General features: G+C 33.0%; 1 protein-coding gene across 1 annotated transcript; it reads right to left on the reverse strand.

Moving 5' to 3' along the window:
• Positions 1-19,833: 19,833 nt before the first annotated feature.
• On the reverse strand, positions 19,834-20,854 carry LOC145799511 (disease resistance protein At4g27190-like). The gene is made up of 2 exons (XM_082889103.1): positions 20,195-20,854; positions 19,834-20,130 (listed from the first exon to the last, which is right to left on the reverse strand). Exons 1-2 carry the CDS (start codon positions 20,852-20,854, stop codon positions 19,834-19,836), a joined length of 957 nt encoding a protein of 318 aa, XP_082745229.1.
• Positions 20,855-22,651: the final 1,797 nt, after the last annotated feature.

Raw genomic sequence — 22,651 nt, forward strand, 5'->3', positions numbered from 1 at the left:
AATTGGTCTATTTTGGCAAGTTAGTTAAAGGTCAATTTTTTTATTTTTTGGCTTTTTTAGATCATATCACCTCTCTACTTTTTAACATGTTATTTTTTAAAAAAAGTTAAAAAATCAAAAAGTCAATTTTTAACTAACTTACCAAAACAACTAAAGTGATTTTGGTCAATTATTTACAAATTAATAGAGAATCATAATTGCAAAAGCATGGAATCCGTGGTTGTAATTACTGGAATGTTTTTTTTCTCTCTTCCACTATTTGCAACTATTGGCCAACCCTTCCTTACCCCTCTCTAGTTGTTAATCACCCTTTCACCTACCCCCAACACCTCTATCACCACCCTCTACACCTCCCTACCCTCAACTCCTTTGCCCACCTATAGTGTCCCGGATCTTAAACCCGACTTGTTTATATTAATTGGTACCCGTTACCTTATACTTGTATTATTTTCAAACTTTTAGAGTTGATGGGTTTGCATTTGACCTTTTTGTTATTATAATATGGACCTCTTTCTTGATGTTTGGAGTCTTGATTTATAAGTTAACATGATGGTTGGACAAGATTGGATAAAAAAACGCCAAATTCAAATATTTATTTTTTAGTAAGTTTCACTCTTTTATGCTTTTCTATCTCCACACTTTGAATCTTGATATGAGTCTAGAACTATTGGAAAGCTTACTTTCAGGACTTCAATTTAAAAGCAAAATTGATCGAATTCTAACTCCGAAAGATGGAGCTATGCTTGTTTGAAATTCACCATGTAAAAGTTGTTTAGGTCAATCCACACGCGCGAAATAAATGTTCCACACGAGCAAATTATGAAAAATAGCATTTTTTGTTGGACAAATCCGTATTTACTGCCAGAAGCTCCGAACGAGCGGACATGGGCTACAGACCTCGATTTTTGAACCTTTTCCCCTCAAAATCTAAGGTAGCATTTAGTTTGTGTTTAGAATTATGATTTGAGTATGGAGTTATATTCTGAGTTTGTGAGTTTTGGAAATATAATTTGAAAAAAGAAAATTTGTTTGGTTATGAGTTTTGAAATAAGTTTTGAATTGAGTGTTGAATTTTTGAAATGAGTGTTGAGTTTGTGAAAAGTTATTTAATTATGAGTTTTAAAAAGAGTTTTTGAAACTTAATTCAAAAACTTATAACACATAACCAAATACACAACTCAAAACTCTATTGAAAGTTCTATTCAAAACTCATAACCAAACTTTTTTTAAAATTTAATTCAAAAAAAAAATTATTGAAAAAAATATTTTTTTATTTAAAAAATTAAAAAAATTCTGAAAATATTTTATTATTTAAAATATTAAAAAATATATTATTATTTGTTAACAAAAATATTCAACTAGTGCTTTAAAATTACTTTTGATTGTATATTTGGTTGGAATTTTTTTTTTAATTGTTTTGTTTAAAAATGTTTTTTTATTTTTAAAAATTTCTGTGACAAACTAATTTTTATTGTTAATTTTAAATAAATTTCCAAATAATTTGTCATTTTGGTCTCAAAAAAATATTTTCTATATTTAAAAAATATCAAAAACAAATATAATTTTTGTTTTCCAATAACAGGTGTCAATTGCTAAATAAAAAAAAAACAAAAAAAAAAAACACTGTTCCGGTCAACCGGTCAGACGTTCAGGAGGATGTCCGAGGGGACGATCGGGTAGTCCCAAAAATTCAAAAACTGTCTAGGTGGATGTCTGGGCTGACGACCGAGTAGACCAAAAATTCAAAAACTCTCTAGTTTATCAAACATGTTTTCAAAATGCATTTTGAAATTGATTTGAAATCATGATTTGAAAACAGTAATCAAACAAAGGGTTGATTATTAGTGTAGAATCATAGTTTGAGAATCAAACCAAACACAACCTAATATTTTCTTTCTCTTTCCCTTATTTCTTTCAACTCTCTCTCTAAAACTCTTTTATCTTCTCTCTCTCTACAAACCACCGCCAACTATACAAAACTCTTGATCTACCATACTTAGAGTCAAATTCTCATCTTGGTTTTTCGGGCAAAAATCTGGGGCTTTTCCCAAACTAAGCCCCTATACTAATTTATTTCCCAAACTAAGCCTAGTTTGGCCAAATTTCCCAAACTAAACTGAAGCATGTTTACAAAACACGCTTTCAGCATGTTTCTAGCCCAGGCAGTGGAATTATGAAAGCATAGTTAGAAAATAAATAAATTCCTTAAAACATAAAATCAACATGTAATAAACAAAGGCTTCAAGAAAAGATCACCAGGTACTTGCTCTAATCCCGGCGCTCGAAATCAAGTCAAAAGAAAGTGGGAGATATACCAATGGAAACAGACCATCATTTCAAATTAACATGAAATACCACAGTGGTGTGTGTGTGTGTAAATTAATTGTATAATTAAAATAAACAACAAAGTAAAATAATTATATAAATTAAATTCCGAATTAAACGCTTACAAATATTAAAGTCGAGGTTTCTGTTGGACATAATCTCCTTAAAATAGATTTCGCCCTCGCTCCGGTGCTTCGAGTTTCAACGGCGTCTACTTCCTATGATGCAACGACTAACACTTGATTTGCAGCACTACAAAATCAAGTCTGGCAAACCAAAACTGTCTCTTTCTTTTCCTAAAATTAAATGCAGAAAATAGGAAGATAGAAAGACGAAAATCTAAGGGAAAAAAACATCCTTAATTTTTATAGGAGAAAAGGTGGCTATTTTGAACAGGTTTGAATTTTGGTGAAGTCAGCAAGACAAGCCCAACCCCACACACCCCTGCCTAGCCCACCAGAACGGTGGCGCGCCTGTGGTTTTTGTTTTGGGTCCAATGGGTCTAACTCACTTTACCCATAACCTCACCCTTCCACAAACTTGGGTACCCCTTAGGGCCCATCCCAAGTATCCCAAGCTAAGGTATATAAACCCGTTCAAAACCTTAAGCCTTTCCAATGTGAGACAAGTACATTTCACAAATGTGTAGGAAACCCACCTAAATCCATTTCCACGAACCCGAAAATGCACATTAAATTTTCATTCATCCGAAAATGGTTTTGAGCAACCAAATACGCGATGTTATTCACTACGCGGCATTAAACATGAACCCAACGAGAAACGTTAAAAATAATGCTTGGGTCCCACCTTAATTAATGCTCAGAGTTAGCAAAAAATAAGGTTTTTCCAAAGCCTCCAAAGCCATTTTCCAACATTTCATTCATATTTGTCTCACATTAAATTCCTATCAAAATTTATAATCCAAACACAATCTTAATACTATTGAAAAGGAGAAACTAGAAATTTAAGCGTACCTTTTTTTTGTAAACAATTATACGAGGGAAAGAGAAATGGTTGCTGCAGGGATCACAATGGGCAGAGAGATGGAGAGGGAAAGAGAAATGGTTGCTGCAGGGATCACAATAGAGATAGAGATGGAAATGGAGATAGAGACCTAAACATTTTATATTTGCGAAGTGGAAAGCAATTCTTTTCTTGGTTTGGTCATTGATGTATGTGGGACAAATGTTTGATGCTTTGCTTCCATGGCTTAAAGATGACAAAGGATATATACTAGCTCCTTTTTCTCTTTCGCTTTTTCCTATAGATTTTCTTGCCTTGAGAAAAATGATATTCTTTCCTTGATAAGTCAATAAATCTTCACCATCAATTCAACTACTAGTTTAAGTTATTAAATAAAGAAATAATTTTATTATTTATATTTTTGATATATCCTTCACATATAATCAAGCATTTTTTTATAAGCAGATTAAATATGTGCAAATTTTTTAGTTATTTAGTAAACAGCAAGGTTCGAAAATAAGATTTGTTCTCTTATCTAATAATAATAATAATAAAAAATTATATTAAATTGTTAAAAAGAAGAATAGTTTTATCATTTTTTTTTTTTTGATAACTCAGTATCCGGTCCACTAAACCAACTAATTCAGAAGACCAGTCACACCATCCACTAGAGGGAGCCCCAATTAAAGTGAGTTCGAATTTGCTAAAGTTGTAGATCTCAACTTCATAGGTAAAGTTGCCATATTAGGGGTGCAACTTGGACGGGCTCAACCCGAGCAACTCGGACCCAGCCCGAATTTTTTTAGGACTTGGATAAGATATTTTCAAATTCGGTACGAGTTTGGGCAAAAATTCAGAAGCCCGAATTAAATTTGGGCGAGCTTGGGCAAAAATGTCGAACAATCCGAGCAACCCGAAACCCGAATTATACATATATAGATATATAAAAATATTAAATATACATATAAATTATTAGTCATTACATAATGTTAAAGTTATTTAGATTATTAAATCATATTTAATATATATATTATATATACAAATAACATAAAATCATACTCTTTTTTTTTTTTTCCACTCATAAATTGTAAGAACTACTCTAGCGGCATCTCTCTTACATTATATAAACTATTTGTTTTGATGGTATTAATGATTTTCTATATAAAAAAAATGTAAATAGAGTCAAATTTTAATAATTTAATAAAGCAGCTGCACCCAAAAAAAAAAACTGAAATTTATTTACAATTCAAGCAATTCGGGTTTAACTCGGGTCGGGCTTGAACAGGTAATCTCGGGTTATAATTCGGGCCTGGGTGGGCCTGGGCAAGTCTCAGCACAACTTGGGCTAGGCTTGGACAACCTCCTCCCAACCCGACCAAACCCGCTCGAGTTGCACCCATACATATTATAGAACTAATTTGTACTCATGTAAATGATCTGAATCGTTTGTCTCATATGACAAGCTAAGAAAAATATGCATGCAAAAAATCAGCTTAATCAGACATAACTAATCACATGATTAATGTCACGCCTCGAATTTACGAGGTCTGGCCCACGTGAATCAACCACCCAACGATAAACAATGGATAACAACTCTCATGCAGATGTATATAATATAGTCACACAATACATGTGTTTATCCGATTCTCTGCATTCCTAGATACAATATCTAAGTCAAATAGATGTTCTGTAATTAAAACATAAACAGATGTTATAAATTAAATTAAATGCCCGAAGGCTTACGTCATATACAAAGGGTGCAACCCTTACAAGACTGGCACACGGCCTAATAAATAAATAGATGGCCCATGGCCTACAAATAAGGAACCATCCTACACAGTTTCGAACACAACTTCCAAGTCTCAGTCCACATCCACAAATGTACACTTGAAAAACATTTTAGCCACGTAGGGTGAGCATAAAGCCCAGTAGAGAATATTTCAAAAACTAAGCATACTCCACCATCATAAATGATCATGATGCAATACATATATAATATGCCCAAATGCATTTTCAAATCCAACTGATTCTCAACAAAAATCCTTTATTTCCAATTACCAAAACCTTACGTTTAATCAAAACGTTTTCTGAGTTCAAAACATCTGTTTGATATAAAATCCATTTTCAAAAGCCAATCCAGGTATCTCAATACCAACTAGCAAATTTATTGCCAAATCAAATATGAATACATCGTTAACCAGTAACAATTACATTTCCAAAACCAAAATGATAATAAATAAAGTGGGTAAATCTCTAAGGCTAGTTTCATAAAAGCCCTCAAACCCAAAATAAATTCCAAAACTAACCGAAATTACAATAGAAAATAATATTAAGCCATAGGTAAGCCATTAATCTAAAGAATACCATGTACTGAAAACCTCAAGATACAAATTTAGAATATGAATTTTAATTTGACAAATAATGAGTCTTATTTTAATCATTAAAATAAGCTCAACACATTTTATAAAACTATTACTTTAATAGATATTGTTTTTGACAAGACTAAACCCATTAACATCTCAACATATATACAAGAGAGGAAGAAAGATAAACATAGATAATGAAGTAACTTATTCTAAGCTCAAGTCATACACATTTATAACAACAACAATTTTAAACTTATTATCCTTAAGCTCTCTAATCATTGTGGGAATTCAGTTGGTTCTTTCACTATACTCATTTTTTTTAAACTGAAAAATCTTAAACAAAATTTCTTTTTAAAACACGACTTTAGATTGTTAGAAAAATGTTATGCACTAATATAATTTAATTACTAAAATGATTAAGAGATGATGTGAGCACTTGGGTTGTATTTTTGAACCGTTGCACTCTGGTTGTACTTTCACGTAAGGAGGAACAATGGCTTTAGGGTAGTGACTGCGCGCCTTTCAATCTCACAGGCCAATCCTTTCTTACTCTATATGAATTTACTTACTTTCATATTTTATTTATTGTAAATCTCTTAATCATTTTATTAATTAAATTATATGAGTGCATAACATTTTTCTAACGTTCAAAGCAAAACTCAATGTAAACATGACCTTTATTTGAAGAAGCATTCCTCCTCAGAAGCAGCATGTGCTTCTTGACGGAGTATTAGAGAAATATTTTAAATCACCTTTTTTGTGTTTGAAATAAATCTTTTTTTTGGTGGATACGAGATATTTTTTCTTTCTTTCTTTCTTTCAATCAATAATTTAACATATGGGACCTCTAGTACCTCATGAATGACTATCTTATGATCTGATAAACCATCACATCCAGAAACCTTTACTTGGGAAGGAATGGCTACCAAGAATTTCAATAAATGAACTATGACATTATAACCATCCATTGAATATGTAACTTGGGTTCCTGCAAGCTAAATTGCCACAGATGGCACCAATTCGTACAAAGTAAAATCAGTGGCATATCCTGCAAACTGAATTTCTATGGATTTCTTGAAAATCTTATGTCTTTAGTCCACTACAAACAAAATTTGGGGCCAAGTCATACAAAGTAAAATTAGTAGCATATCCAAAGTGTAGCAGATGAATAGAATTATCAAAATAAATAAATAAATAAATAAAAAATCAGCAAGCTGCTGATTGATACAAGTGGAAACAGTACGAATTTCGGTGTAGAAATGGGCTTTCTTGAAGATTATGTCGGATATATCTGCACTAGTGAGGACAGCCATTTATCTCATAAGCACTGAATTTCCAACAGCAGATTGGTATCAAATATTCACAACAAAAAAGAAAAAGAAAAAGAAAAACCGAGAACGAAGTTTGTAATCAAAACAAATCATAGCTTACGAGCAAAATTACCAAAAACTTCAACATATAATGTTAAATGCAATGCCTAAATGACAAACACTTATGCCCTGCATCTCTCATCAACAAACCATTGTCATTAACTAACGACAAGCAGATAAAATTGCGGCACAACTCACAAGAAAAGACTCTTTTTGTTTTTTGTTTTTTTTTTTTTATCAAACACAAGAAAAGACTCTGATTTAGACTCTATTGGCTTCAGGCTCATGAAATTTCGGACTCATTAGTGATTTAGAAGGTCCATGGACTTGATTAAATCGAGGGCTCTGACCCAACTTTAGTATTTCTCAAATCCATAGTTCAGTGCAATAACTACATGGGAAGAACTTTTCCCGACGTGTTGTTTAGATTTGAGGGAAAGATTGTCGGTACATGATAAAGATGAAGAGTATCATATCAGGAAGGGAAAACAAAAAGGAAGAGTTTAGTATTACGTTGGATGGACTCACCACTTGTACAAGTTAAAGCTTTTAGGTTGGTATGTGTTTCAAACAATACATGTTGAGAGTCAAAGTTTTACGCAAGTGGACTCTTTGGATTCCTGAACATAAACTCGCTCCGAATGAATCACAAGCACCTCTTAACAAATTCAAGCAACAATTCACTGTTGTACAGTGAATTATTACTAGTCAATCGCATGTCAATAAATAGCAAATTGCAAAATATTTTTTACCACAGATACAAAGAAGCATGAAAACAAACATACAATACTGTTAATTGAGATAAAAGAATTTTGGATACAATCTCCATAACAATGCAGAGAAAGTAAAATTACACACATTGAGTGCTTTTTTTCCCTTTATTTACTCTTCAAATCTTTAGCACACATTAGGCGAACATACCTTTAATTAGAGTAGTCGTTTTGATATAGCAAAGCAAGACAATTATTTGGAAACACAAATCATAGGAAGGATATGTCCTTACACAATGGCATCCTAAGCAAGGTGGACATCACATATACCATAGGAAGTAGCTCAGCCTTCTTTACATTTGACAACTGCAAAGAGAAAATGAAAACTCAATAATAAACTAGTTGTATCTATCAATTACGGGTAGAGCCTACAAATTCTGTTGATTTTTTGCTTCTTTTTTTTTTATATATATTTTTGGGAAAAAAATGACAATTTCAAAAACACCCATTGCCTGCATATTGTTTTCATTTTTGCACAACAAACAGTTTTTGAAATTTTGGAAATAATTGTTTTTTATTTCCTAAAAAATGGAATAGCTTTTAGAAAAAAATTCTGAAAAAAAGTTTTTAAAAAAAAATTCACAAAACAAATCTGTATTTCTGTAATAGCAAATTTCTTTCAAATAAGAATTGTATGATTTTTGGGTATAGCTTGAGGTAAACCATGAATTGTCCACTTATGAGAGATTCCTCATAAATTCATAATCTGGTTTGCAATCTAATTAAGATTCAGCATGGTTTTCATCTTTCAGGGTACTAGTCCATATTTCTTGGGGAAAAAATAGGGAAAAATTACAATAAACATTGATAATGACAAAAAATAAAAATAAAAATGGAGAAATTTAATAATATTGTCTATGTGGATGGAGAAAAAAATATTTAAACAACCTATGCATGATTTCGTAAGCTGACAAATCTATCAAGTGTATATACTGAATGGGCCTCAAAGAAACTATGTAGATTGAAAGGCAAATTAATTTTATTTATTCCTTATGTATTAAAATTTATATTGAAAACTCACAACATTTTTAGATTACTTATCGATTGAATAAAGATTGTACACAATGCACAAGAATCACAGATTGCACTGAGAGAGATAGCAATAGGCATTCTTTCCCTTTTCCACTTTTGGCGAATAACACTTTCTAGTATTACTCCAAGTCATGGCCTCTATCGCTTTTTGATTGATTGTATATATGTATTTTTTATTTTCTATTTTTTTGGTCTTAAGAAAAATAAAATATTTAATATAAATATATATGTAGTGTAGACTTTTTTTTATTATTAGGCCATTAAGGCAATCGTCTAAGGTCTCACTTTTGGAATTTGGCAAATGAAAACCTACACACACACACACACAAAAAAAAAAGAAAAAAAAAAAGAAAGAGGCCTCCCTAAGAAAAAGAAAAAAATTAGTGAAACATTCCTTTCAACTTTTGGTAATAGTAGAGATCCAAAATAATTTTTCTTATTAGTTAATGTCCCTCGATAATATTATTAGAGAAATTTCTCTTTGAAGAGCTAGAAATTTTTCTGTGCTAAAAGTTTTCTATAAAAATTGAGGGACCCTTAATAAAAACCTAATATAAAATTCATTAAAAGGCAAAAAAACAAAAGACAAAAAGAAATCCAATGTTATCATTTTCTTTTTTACTTTTTATTTAAAGAAAGGCATTATCTCAATCCACTTGGTGTCTTCCATCTTTATCCAAAGGCCTCAAAAACATTTATTGTTACACTAAAATTTGATAAAAATCTCTCAAATAAGAATAAAATTATTTAAATGGTTAGGGAGTACTATCATGTGAGTAGTTGATAGAATGTTAAATAATTTATTATTTGTTGTCCAAAGGCCTTTGATAATAGGCATAAATGAATATTCATTGTCTAAAAGGCCAATAAAAATTAAAATTTCTTTATCCATTAACTTAACACTTAGAAATAAAAATGGAACTCACAAAAGAGAACAATATATTAAATTTTAACTACAATAGTAAAAGAGAACAATGAATTTTGCATTAAAAAGTGTAATATAAAAAATTTTAAAATACTGTTTGAATGTAATAAAGGGTCTCTTTATGCACAAAATTCATGCATAGAAATATACCTAAAAAATTAACATGTGGCTAAGATTCAACTCTTATGTAGTGGAGTATACATTTTGAATGAATCTCAACCGTATATTAAAATTTTTGGGCATTTTTAAGTGTATAAATTTTGTGTGTGTAGTATTGCTCTAAATTTAATTCAAAATTACTACAGATCCCTAAATATGTACAAACTAAATTATCAACTACTCACAATGAGAAGTTGATAATTTGATTTGTAGTTTATTCAAAAATGCTATGCATCATGAATTTTCTTCATGAAACTTACTTTGAAATTGAAGTTTATGGTGTAAATTTAAAGTTAGTCGGATGTAGATCATACAAACACAACGAATATATAGTCCATTACTATTGTATTAGTGTTATCGACAAGGACTCAATTTAATTTAATTTAATAATAAATAAAATAAAAAATTTACTCATAATGAATGTAATTAATTACCTGATATATATATACATATACATGTTAAATGTGTAAAATAGAAGCACCTTTGCTCATAATGTATGTAAACCGTTCAAGTTGATGAAGAGCAGCTATGGAAGGTTGGAAGTACCTTTGCTCATAGATCTTAGGTTGCAGAGTTGCACATGTTGACTGGAGTAGTCCCATATTGTTAAATCTCTCAAACTGGAAAGCAGCTTCATGCCTTTTCCTTCATGACCAAAATCAAATACTTGTTCCAATTGCTCGCAGTCGAATACCGTAAGTTTCTCTAAATGTAGTAGCCATTGAAGCAAATTGAATGGAAGAAAAACAGTTGATAGTTCAGGACATTAGTTAACTTCCAATCTCCTGAGCTTTGGGAAGCAAGTCCAGCTGAAAGTAGTAAGTGCACCTGCACATATCCCATTGAAAGTATCCAATTTCCAGAGTGCCAATTCTTCCAGTTTAAAGAGCAATTGCAGATCAGGTGGTTGTGCCTGTGGTGAAATCCCCCATTCCTCTGTGTTGATCAAGTATTCGAATTGTGAACATTTACGAATACTCAGATACTTTAAGACATTTAGACCATCTTCAGCTTGTAAATTAGGGATAATGTTCTCCATGTCCTCCAAACGATTCACAAGTAGACTTGTAGCACCATCTTTAGGCACACAAGCCAAAAGGTGAGCATTAAAAGAGCTTCCATTGAGATAAAGTTAATTGTTTCTCAGATCACTCTTCAGAAGCAGTCTGTGCTTCCTGAATATAAGAGAAATATTTTTAAGCAAACTAAACTGTGAATTCATTATTCACCAGTACTGAATTGGTCTGAAATGTTTGTTTGATGGTTCTCAAAAGTCCACTCAACAAGCCTTTATATTTAACTTCCATGTCAAAACAGGGTCCATGTATTTGGGCTAATATTCTGGACAAAGGCCATAGATAGTGTTCTTTAGCTTCTACTTTTTTAAGACTTCCATAAACTTATTGATCGACACCTTCAATGGTTGTTCAAAATGATTTTCTAAGTTTATTAGTTGCCTCTTTCCATTCTATGTGAAAGTTGTTGTCTCTCATTGCCCTTCCAACTACGACAATCGATAAGGGCAAACCTTGACATTCACTGTGAAACTACTTCACCCAGGCATTCAATGTGGGGGAGTCAACAACATCGCCTGCATTCCTTCTAAACACGTCTTAATTTTCTTTTTCAGACAAAACCTGAGGTCAGTCTATTCCTTCTCAACAAGTTTACTTAAATCTTTTTTGTGGTCAGTCTATTGTGTTCTACATGAATATTTTTACGGATTCAGTACAAGTCTTTTTGTTTCTCTCAATAATTTGATATATCTGCATCTAGAACTTCAAGAAATGACCATCTTATGATCTGCTAAAGCATCACATCCATCAACCCTTACTTGGGAAGGAATGGCTACTCAGACTTTTAAAACTTAGAAAATACTTGACTAAATGAACTACCATCCATTGAAGATATAACTTTTGTTCCCACAAACTGAATATCTATGGAAGTCTTGAAAAGTTATATCTTTAGTCCACTTCAATGAAATGGGGCACCAAGTCATTCAAACAAAATCAGTAGAATATCCAAACTGTAGTGGAAGAATAGAAATTACATCCAAAAAAAAATTAAATTAAATTTCAGCGAGCTGTGAATGATACAAGTTGAAATGTAGTAGTAATTTTGGTCTAAAACTGGCTTTTGTGATGATTATGTGGGATACATCTGCACTTACGAGGCATTGGACAGCCATTTATCTCATAAGCACTGAATTACCAGCAGCGGATTGGTTCAAATAACAAAAATAAAAAAGTAGAATGACAAGAAGGTGTATAATCAAAACATATCACAGCTTAAGAGAAAAATTACAAAAAGCTTCAACAAATTATATTAAATGCAGTGCCCACTTATGACCTACATCTCTCATCAGCAAACCATTGTTATTAGCTGACAAGAAGTAGATAAAATTAGGGCACAACTCACAGGAAAAGACTCTGATTCAGACTCTCTTGGCTTCAAGCTCAGGCTCATGTATTTACTCCAAGCACAAAACCATTGCAGTAGGAGGAAAGATTGCTAGATGGTCCTTGATTCTTCACTAGTAAGCAGAAAGGATTCCCTGTGTCACGGGTTGAGTAATATGCAGTCCAGCATTATGAAGGACTTGTTTAGCCCTTATTTGTTGCCTTTGTAGTTACAAGCATGCTTACTTTGTCATTTTCTTCTATTTTGCTTGACAATGTCGATACTATGGATAGATGCTGCCAATATTTGTCGGACAAACCATAAATGAGTTGCTTAGACATTTCCATGGTGACTAAGACCTTCCTTCCAAATAGGGCCTGCAATGTTTTCCTTAGTTCATGATGTCAAGATGAATAAATGTTGTAGTCAATATTTGTTGGACTTAAACATATAAAGCATAAACTATAACGATGTGTTTGGATCATGGGTTTGGATAGAGATTTGGAAAGGGAAAGAGAAACAGAGAAAACATTTAGCCTATATTTTACTCACTTTTCCATTTTCCTTTCCAAATCCTTATCTAAATTCATGATCCAAACACAGCCTAAAGGAGTAGCTTGGACATTTCCATAGTAACTAAGGCAGTTTCTTCCAAAAGGGGCCTCCAATAGATGCTATTTCCAGTGAGCAGCAACAAAAGGTCCTAACCTAATTATAACAACTATTTGTACACTACAATTTGTTATCTTCATTAAAACAAGAAACACAGCTCCCATTATTTTGAAATGCTGCAAAAGAAAGTTTGGCCATCTTCTAGAGGAAATAGTAACAAACCTCACCACAAGGCATAAGACACAATGTTAGAGAGTAGAAAATAAGACTTGAGCAAAAAAATTTCCTTCACATTAGAGGGAGAGATTGTTGGTACATGTTGAAGTAAAAAAGGCTCAAGTTGGGAGAAAAGCAAAAGAAAAGTCTTAATAATTATTGGATGGATTCACCACCATAAGTTTAATCTTTTAGGAAGATATGTGTTTCAAACAATGTGTGTTGAGCCTAAGTAGTTCACAAGTGGACTCCTTGGATTCCCCAACATAAACTTGCTACCAATGAATGATAAGCTCCTCTTAACAATTTCAAGCAATTGTTGTACTCTGAATTATTACTAGTCAATCGCATGTCAATAAATAGCAATTTGCAATATATTTTGGTACTACAGATTACAAACAAGCATGAAAACAAACATTCAATACTGTTAATTGAGACAAATAATTTTGGACACAAACTCCATTACAATGCAAAGAAAGTAAAATTACACACATGGGTACTTTTTTACCCTTTTATTCCCTTTTCAAATCTTTAGCACATATTAGGCAAACATACCTTTATTTAGAGTAGCAATTACGATATTGCAAAGCAAGACAATTATTTAGAAACACAAATCATAGGAAGCATATGCCCTTACACAATGATATCCAAAGTAAGGTAGACATCACATCACCATAGGGAGGAGCTCAGCCTTCTTTATGGTTGACAACTGCACCAAGAAAATGAAAACTCAGTAATAAACTAGCAATATGTCCATTAAGGGTGGAGCTATCTACATTTTAGTACATATTATGTTCATTTCTATGTTTTTTTTTTTTTTTTTTTCAGTTTTTGGGAAAAAAAAAAAAAATTTGAAATTTTAACACCCATTGCATTCATATTGTTTTCATTTTTGTACAAAAATAGTTTCCAAAAATTTGAAAATAACTTTTTGGTGTTTTCTAAAAGGTGGGGTAGTTTTTAGAAAAAAAATCTGAAAATAATTTTCAAAAAAATTCACCAAACAAGTCTGTTTTCCTTAAAATGAAAATAGAAAATGAAAAACAAAGACACAAGGCTTAGCTTCGCAAATCCATTTCTCATAGAGATAGGAAAGTGCAAACAAGCTAGAATTGGAGCATTAATAACGATTCCTTTCAGATAAGGATTCTATAGTTTTAGGTGGAGCTTGAGGTAAATCATCAGTTGTCCACTTGCTTTATAGAGTAAATGTTGACATATGAACAGCTATGAGAGATATTCTGCATAAATTCATCATCTCGGTCATAAACCTATTATGATTCAGTATGGAGCTCATTTTCAAGAGTACCAGTCTGTATTTCCTGGAAAAAAACAAACAATGAAGGTAAGATTATGATAGGAAACATTGACAATGACAAAATTGTGGGAAACCTGATAATATTCTGTCTGGATGGTATCAAGATCCGTAAACAACCTATGCATGATTTCAAAAGCTAGCAAAAATATCATGAATGCATGTTCGAATAGGCCTAAATGCGTGGCCTTGTTCGAGAACATACTATTTTAGTAACTTTTTAACTAAAATATGAGGTAAAAAAAATTAATATATTTGGGATGACTTTTTAGCTTTTTACGAAAAGATGTGCAAAAAGTAGGGAAAAAAAAGAAAAAATAAGAGGAATCTTTGACTTTTTTGTATAGGTTGTTGATTTTTTGATTTTTTTAGTGACTTTTTGGACTTTATGAGAAAATTTCACTTCACCCCCTTGTGGTTTGAGCCATATGTGGATTGTCTCCTTGTCATTTGGAAATAACCTCATAACCCCATGTGGTTTGTAGACTAAAACGTACCGCTAATATTTCCGTCCAAAGATAACAAAATGTGAGAGCCACGCACCTTTATGGAGAGTACGTCAATTTTTAAGACAAAAATACCCTTTTTACATCTTTAAATTTACAAAAGATGCCATTGTTTTTTTTTTTCTATTTCTATTGTCTCTCTCTCTCTCTCTCCTCTTTCCTCCCCAACCATTAGCAGCTTTGCTCTCCTTCCCTTCCTCCTCTACTCCTCCTCCCTTCTATTCTTCTTTTCATTTTTCGACTCCCCCTATCAACATCAGCTGCAGTCCCTATTGGTATATTATTGTAATCAAATCTTAGTATTTACAGAAAGACGTATAAGTTTTATGGTGTGCGGGTGTTGCTTGTTGTACAAGAACTAATGCTAATTTTTTAGAAAATATATGCAATCTAAGAACAAGTCCAAACAATGCCCTTATCATCAGCAAATGCTAAACACGAAGTCGGCCATTTTGGTCATTTGGGGTTGTGGACTCTATGCACTGACCCAATGCTCTGGCACCGGTCATTGATTGCTCGAGCCTAGTCCTGAACATATTTGACTGATATTTGATGGTAAAAATTTGAATTTTGAGAAAGGTGAGAAGATGCAATTTGTAATTACTTTGTAATTAAATGATTTCCATTAAAATCTATCTTAACTTGATACCAATGGCAGCTCATCTCTTGCAATTGAATAATAGCAGTCATGCATATATACACAGCAGATGCAGATCAAACAACGGAAGTAAAAATATAATGGGTAGGGTTTGCAAGCTTGTGTGCGCCACTTGGGTGTTGATTGCCAAAGTTGAAATTGAATTCGTTACAGTTGGCAACCATGGAAGAAGAGAAAAATATATATATATAGGTTTAATTCAGATGAAAAGAGATGAAGAAGATAAGGGTATAAAGGTCAATTTATATGTTCGGTTAACAAAAGTTAGTGTGCTCTTTCGTCCATAACCACGTGGGGTTTATGTGGTTATTTCCAAGACAATTGGCACATGGCTCAAACCATGAGGAGGTAAAGTAAAATTTATCCTAATTTTATTTATTCCTTTTGAATGTAGCAAAATTTATATTGAAATCTCACAACATTTTTAGATTAATTGGTGATTGAAGAAAGGTCATATCATTTTGGTCCCTAAAGTTTTAATTTTGCCAATTTTGTCCCTCAATGTTGTAATTTATATTTCATCTTCTCCTTCATCAATGTTTCGGAACCAAATTGACAAAATTAAAATTTTAAGGACCAAAGTAACATGGAACACATACTTTAATGATCATATGTATACTTTATTATCATTATGTTAACTATTTAGACGGTCCATTTAAAATTGGACCAAATTGCCTCAAATTTAAAATTTTAAGGACGAAATTGATAAAATTGAACCTTGAAGGACCAAAGTGGCACAAAAAGCATATTTTTAAGGACCATAAATGTAATTTATCCTTACCTAAATGCCTACAAAACATTCATTGTCCAAAGATCCCAATACTAAAGTTTGATTAAAAAAACCCTCCCTTAAGGCCCTTGATAATAAAAGCTTAAATGAATACTCATTGGCCATAGGTCAATAAAAAATAAAATTTTTCTTATCCAACAAACTACCATTTAAAAATAAACATAAAATAAAACTCTCATTGTCTAAAAGCCTCTCCAAATTTTAATTACAACAATGGACGAGAACTATAAATTTTACATCAAAAATTGTAACAAAAAAAAATTAAACAAGATTGTTTAAATGTAATAAAGTCCTCTTTATGAAATTTTTCCTTGGAGGAGAGTTAGCCTACCACTGATTGACTAAGTCCATAGAGTATTAATGTAAATTAATTCATAGAGGAATGCTTTCTTTGTAAATTAACTTGGACAATAATGTAACCGTAAAGACACATGCACGGAATTCAAGCATAGAAACAAATCTAGAAAAATAATGTGTGATTTAAATTCAACTCTTATGTGGTGGAGCCTACACTTTGAATGAATCTCAACTAGATATTAAATTTTCTGAATATTTTCAATGTAAGAATTTTGTATATGTAGCATTGCTCTAAATTTAATCCAAAAATACTAGAGATCCCTAATAAACTACAAACTAAATTACCAATTAGTCACAAGTGTGGGCTCCATACCCATATAGATGTGAGGCCCACGCCTCACTGTGAGTTGTTGATAGTTTAGTTTGTAGTTTATTCAAAAAGGCTATGAACCATAAATTTTTACGCCAAAACTTACTCCGCAAGTGAGGTGTATGATGTAGATTTAAAGTTAGTGGGGTGTGGGCCACACACACACAATGAACGTAGTCCATTGATTTACTTTTCTGGGCAGTTTCAAAGTAATTTTTTTATGTAGTATTGTTGTAGTTCATTGGAGGTCTCTAGGACTCAATTTAAAATTTACTTATAATAAAGAAAATGGAAAATTCTATGGTACACACCTTAGAAAAGGTGTGTAGCATATGTACCGGATGGCCTATTGTGGTGTTATTTGTGACTTGGTTATGACTCATTGTGGTTTTAGTTATAACTTAGGCCCTGTTTGCAAAGTCGATTTTTGGCTTTTTTGGCTAAAATAGTCAATAAAAACAGAATAAGCTAACATATCTAATAAGACAATATGTCACATCCAAATCATAATCATTTCACTTTTTCTCTCACAACTATCAAATCAACTACAAAAAAAAAAAAAGTCAACTATCATCCCAAATATAACTTTTTTAGCCATGCTAAAATAGTCAAGTTTCCAAATGGAGCCTTAGTTATGACCTATTGTGGTTGTTATTTTAGTTATGACAAAAGAGGTCTTTGGTTATGCCTCAAGTGGTATTTGGTTATGACACATTGTGGTGTTGGTTATATCTCAATTATGACCTATTGTGGTTGTAATTTTGGTTATAACCGAAGAGGCCTTTGGTTATGCATCGAAGGTATTTGGTTATGATCCAATAAGTTATGACAGAAAAGGATTTGATTATGACACTTTGTGGTATCATATCTTGCATATGATACACACCTTAAAAAGGGGTATGGATTGTAGCACTATTCAAAAAAAATTAGTTGATAATATATGTAATTAATAGAGATATATTTATATATGTTAACGTTTAAAACTAAAGTACCTTTGCTTTGAAATGATTTTGCACAACCTGATTCAAGTCCATCCCTTGTAGTGTTTTCTCGAAGTTATCCAATATAGCTGCCTTCAGTTTTGGTGTAGTGGCAACGGAAGTCTTCATTTTGGGGCAATCTCTCACTATAAGTTCTTCCAAGGATGGGCATTCAAAGGTAAAGTCTCCTGTGTAGAAACCACTTAGCATTGGAAAGTGTTCAAGCTTGATTTTTTTTAGACTTTTGAACATCATCTTGTCCACTCTCTCTTCTTTCCCTTCATTTTTCTTTGCAACAATTTCCTCCATTTCTTCACGGTCACTTACAAAAAGCTCTTCAAGTTGATGAAGAAGGTTGGAAGACATATTTCAGTTTGGCACATGAATTGACATACATAAATCTTAGGTTGCGAAGTTGCACATGTCAACTGGAGCAATTCAATATATGCTTCAATCTAGGCAAGCGGTCTAGTGAAAATATTCTCAAACTAGAAAGCAACTGCAAGCCTTCTTCTTCAAGACCACAATCAAATACTTGTTCCAAAATTACGCATTCTGATACTAAAAGTCTCTCCAAATGTTGTAGCCTTTGAAGCAAATTGAATGGAAGAACAGTTGATGTAAACTTCCAACCTTCTGAGCTTTGGGAAGCATGTCTAGGTTGAAGTAGTAAGTGCACCTTGACATATCCCTTTGAAAGTATCCAATTTGACGAGTTCCAATTCTTCCAGGTTAAAGAGCAACTGCAGATCAAGTGGCTGTGCAAGTGATGAAATCCCCCATTCCTCTGTGTTGATCAAGTATTCGAATTGAGAACAATCTTCAATGCTCAGATGCTCCAAGACATTCAGACCATATACATTGGCTTGTAAATTAGGAAAAATGCCCTTCATGTCTTGCAAATGCCCCAAAAGTAGACGTGTAGCTCTCTTCAACAACAACTTTAAGCATTTACTCCAATTAACCATGGGTCCAACCAAATTTATAAGTTCCAAATAATTTGGGGAATAATCACCTACCCCACTTGATGTTCCGATAAAAATAATAAAACTTTCCAACTCAAGAAAAACAAAGTCTTTAGGTATACACGCAATGTTGGGTATGGAAATGGTTAGCACTTTTAGGCGAGGCCAAGCTCTTAGTGCAACAGCTACTTCGACTACAGGGTCCTCATCCATCATCTTAGATCTGGTTTGAAACAAGTACAACTCCTCCAAATTGGATAAAGGTGGTACCACATCGGCTGGAATGAAAAATTCATGATGGCTATAAGTCATGTCCAACAACCTTAGCTTAGTTAACTCCCTTATAAGTTATAGTATTTGGTGCCTCAAAAAATAAGGCACGCCTGAGGCTAAGGACTTCAAGTTTCTTCAGTTGTCCAAGAAATTTAGTGTTTTGAATCTTAATTCCTTCAAGAATTAATGTTCGAAAACATGTCAGGTCATTGAAAGCATTAGGATGCCGAATTGGATTGTGAAATGGAATGTAGAAATCTTGGCTCAAATCTAAAACTTTCAGTGCCTTCGTCCCTGAAAAGAATTCATGTGAACAAGACAATGTAATTTTGTTGTATTGTAATAATAATATTTTGAGCTTTGGACATTCTAAGACATCAGGAAGGCCACTGATTTTATTTCTCATCAATGATATGCCATCATATTGATCCAAACAATCCATTGGCCAATCTTTCAAACTACAACCAGCTCTTACAAAATACTTACTGGATCCAATTACTATGGCAACATCACGTACATGATCATGCATTTTGATGCAACCTCATTCATCACTGACTAGTAACAAGCAAGAATCTATGAGGTTGTTGATCACTGATTTTGCTCTTCCCCTAGCTTCTTGCACAGTATCAACATTTTTGAATAGCCTCAACTCCATCTCATACCGTACCAAGCCTTCTATTAAGATGTTAAAATCCTTGGGAAACAAAGAACAAACCAAGAAGCAAGCCTTGGCTTCTTCATCTTGCAGGTAGTCATAGCTCAACTCAAGACTTCTGTACACTTGTTGATCAACACTTTCAATGTTTGTTGGCACTGATTTTCTCAATTCCCGAGCTGCCTTGTTCCATAAATCAGGGTCATCTTTACCTTTCATTGCACAGACCTCCACATTCTTTACAAACCTCATTAGCAATAGCATTCACCACGTTAGAGTCAACGACATTGCCGGCATTCTTTCTGAACAAATCCCATGAATCTTCTTCAGATAAAACATCAAGATGAACAATATTTATCCTCTCCCTTTCCATTCCCATGGAACTGCATACTTGCTCACGACGTGTTGTGATTATGATTTTGCAACCCTGGTGATCATCGCCAAATGGAATACCCACGACTGCTAAATAAAGTTTGGCCCAAACATCATCCAATATAACAAGGATCTTCTTCACATCCTTGAGTCTTGCACACATGTTTGCTCTTTCAATCTCATTTGGTTGATCAATTAATTTGGTGAAACCCAACATGCAAGTTATTTGATCTTGAATCCTTTTAATGTCTGGGTTCTGAGACACAACAACAATCACAACTTCATCAAAAAATTTCTCTGATTTAGCTCTTTTGCCAATTTTTGTTACCAATGTTGTCTTTCCAACACCTCCAATACCATGTATTCCAATGAAGTTGATCCTGTCGTCACTCAATGCCTCCATTACATTCAGCATTGCCAAATTTCTGGTTGCGTAAGTCACAAGCCTTTGAGAGGGTATGGACTGTATCCCCAAGGGAGGAGCAGGGTTGGATATGTTATTGAAGTTGCCATTTTTTCCTAACTCTTTAGCCATCTGTTTTATTTTTTGCTTCTCTACCTAGTCGGCAATGTGTGACCAAATCATGACACCACCCTTTGAAACACATCGTGTTCACATTGGTATAGCCCTCTAGAAAAAATTTAGCCTCCACTATGAACCCATTAACTTTTTGATCCAGTACTTGACATCTTCTCTAATTTCTTCTCTATTTCTTTTTGCATGATCAATGGATCCGTGCACCCTATTTCGCAAAGCCTCTAACATTTCAACTTGGATTGTCAAATTTTCAATGTATTTCTTTCGGTGGATGACATAATTGAACTGGCGTGCAATTGGGTCCACTAATAATTGAGCAACTTTTTCTCCAATGGAAATTAGAATATCTGTCATATTTGAGGAAAAGCATTGTATAAGAAAACTAAGAAATTGTTAGAGTATTACTATTAATGTAATTAATAACAAGAAAACTTGTGTCTAGGTCTACCTCTTACACTTTGGGTCGAGCTTTGACTAATGACATAGGGAATGGCTTCTCTCCACACCATTATCTTCTATATTCCTCTGTATTCCATTTTGTGGGCCCCACTCTAGGCCTACAAAGATGATCATCTGAACTATTCATCTTGTAAATCTTGCAGTGAAAACTGTCCGTGCAAAAAGTTAGCTTCAGCGAATATCGATAAATAGATTAACAAATCACATTTTGTTTTATAAAATGGACAGTTTAAGTTTAAACTTAGATAGAAGACCAGTAGTCGCGATGAAGAAGACAGAGTGAAGGAGTGACAATGGCGACATGATATCTCAGGTCGCACAACGATTCCGACTTCTGCTGATGACAATTGCAATTTCTGAGGCTGATGGCTAGGGTTTTAGACACGGCTCTGATACCATGTAAGATTTCTGAAAGCTTTTCTGTATATTCAAATTGTGTAAATTCAAAGATTACAACCAATATATATAGCAATCCTAATCCTAATCTGAAATAAGAAATACAATAGCAATCCTAACCCTAATCTGAAATAGGAAATACAATTAAGCTAATATTCACAATCAAATCTAAAATACATATTCCATAATTAACAATATCAATATATTCTCACAGCTGGAGGGGAGGAAAATTATTGAAGATGGTGATAGAGAGTTTTCAATGGAAAGAAGACTCATATTTGGTTACACCATGGCAATCTGACCCTCATAATCCTTGAACTATAACTGGGAAGCCCAATGACTGTCCGCTATCTAAAGTAGCTCATCTCATTGATGAAAGGAAAAATCTATGAAGTACGAGTACTTTGGCAAACATGTTGTATCCACACTGGGTACTGGTACTTCTGCATATGTATCGGGTGCACGAAACATATACCCAAAATTTTTCCTCTTAATTTTTGCCGTACCCTAGACGTACCTAACATTAACTCATGCCGTATCTTAAACGGAATAGAATTTTCTTCTATACAGCGGTCAAGTTAGTTTCATTGGACTTGTTTTTTATGCTTAGCAAGCTTTTAAAATTAAACTTTGGTTTGTAAGTTTTTTAATATAATGACATTTAATTTTGGTGTATACCCAACCTTTGGAATGAAATGTGAATTGTAGGTTGGATCTAACAAAATAATTCATTTAACTAATTTTTGCAATACTTCAAATTTAAAATAAATATTTTTTTATGAATGTATCCAGTTGTACCCCTACCTTACTTTCTATAGATTTTACCCTCTTGACATACGTGTATCATACCAATACCAATACCCATACCCATGCATGTGCTTCATAGGGAAAAACGGATGGAAAGCTGAGATTGTGAGGGAAATAAATTTCAAAGGGATG

The sequence above is a fragment of the Camellia sinensis genome, chromosome 9 (genome assembly GCF_055761805.1).
Source record: "Camellia sinensis isolate YWXY chromosome 9, ASM5576180v1, whole genome shotgun sequence".
NCBI lineage: Eukaryota > Viridiplantae > Streptophyta > Magnoliopsida > Ericales > Theaceae > Camellia > Camellia sinensis.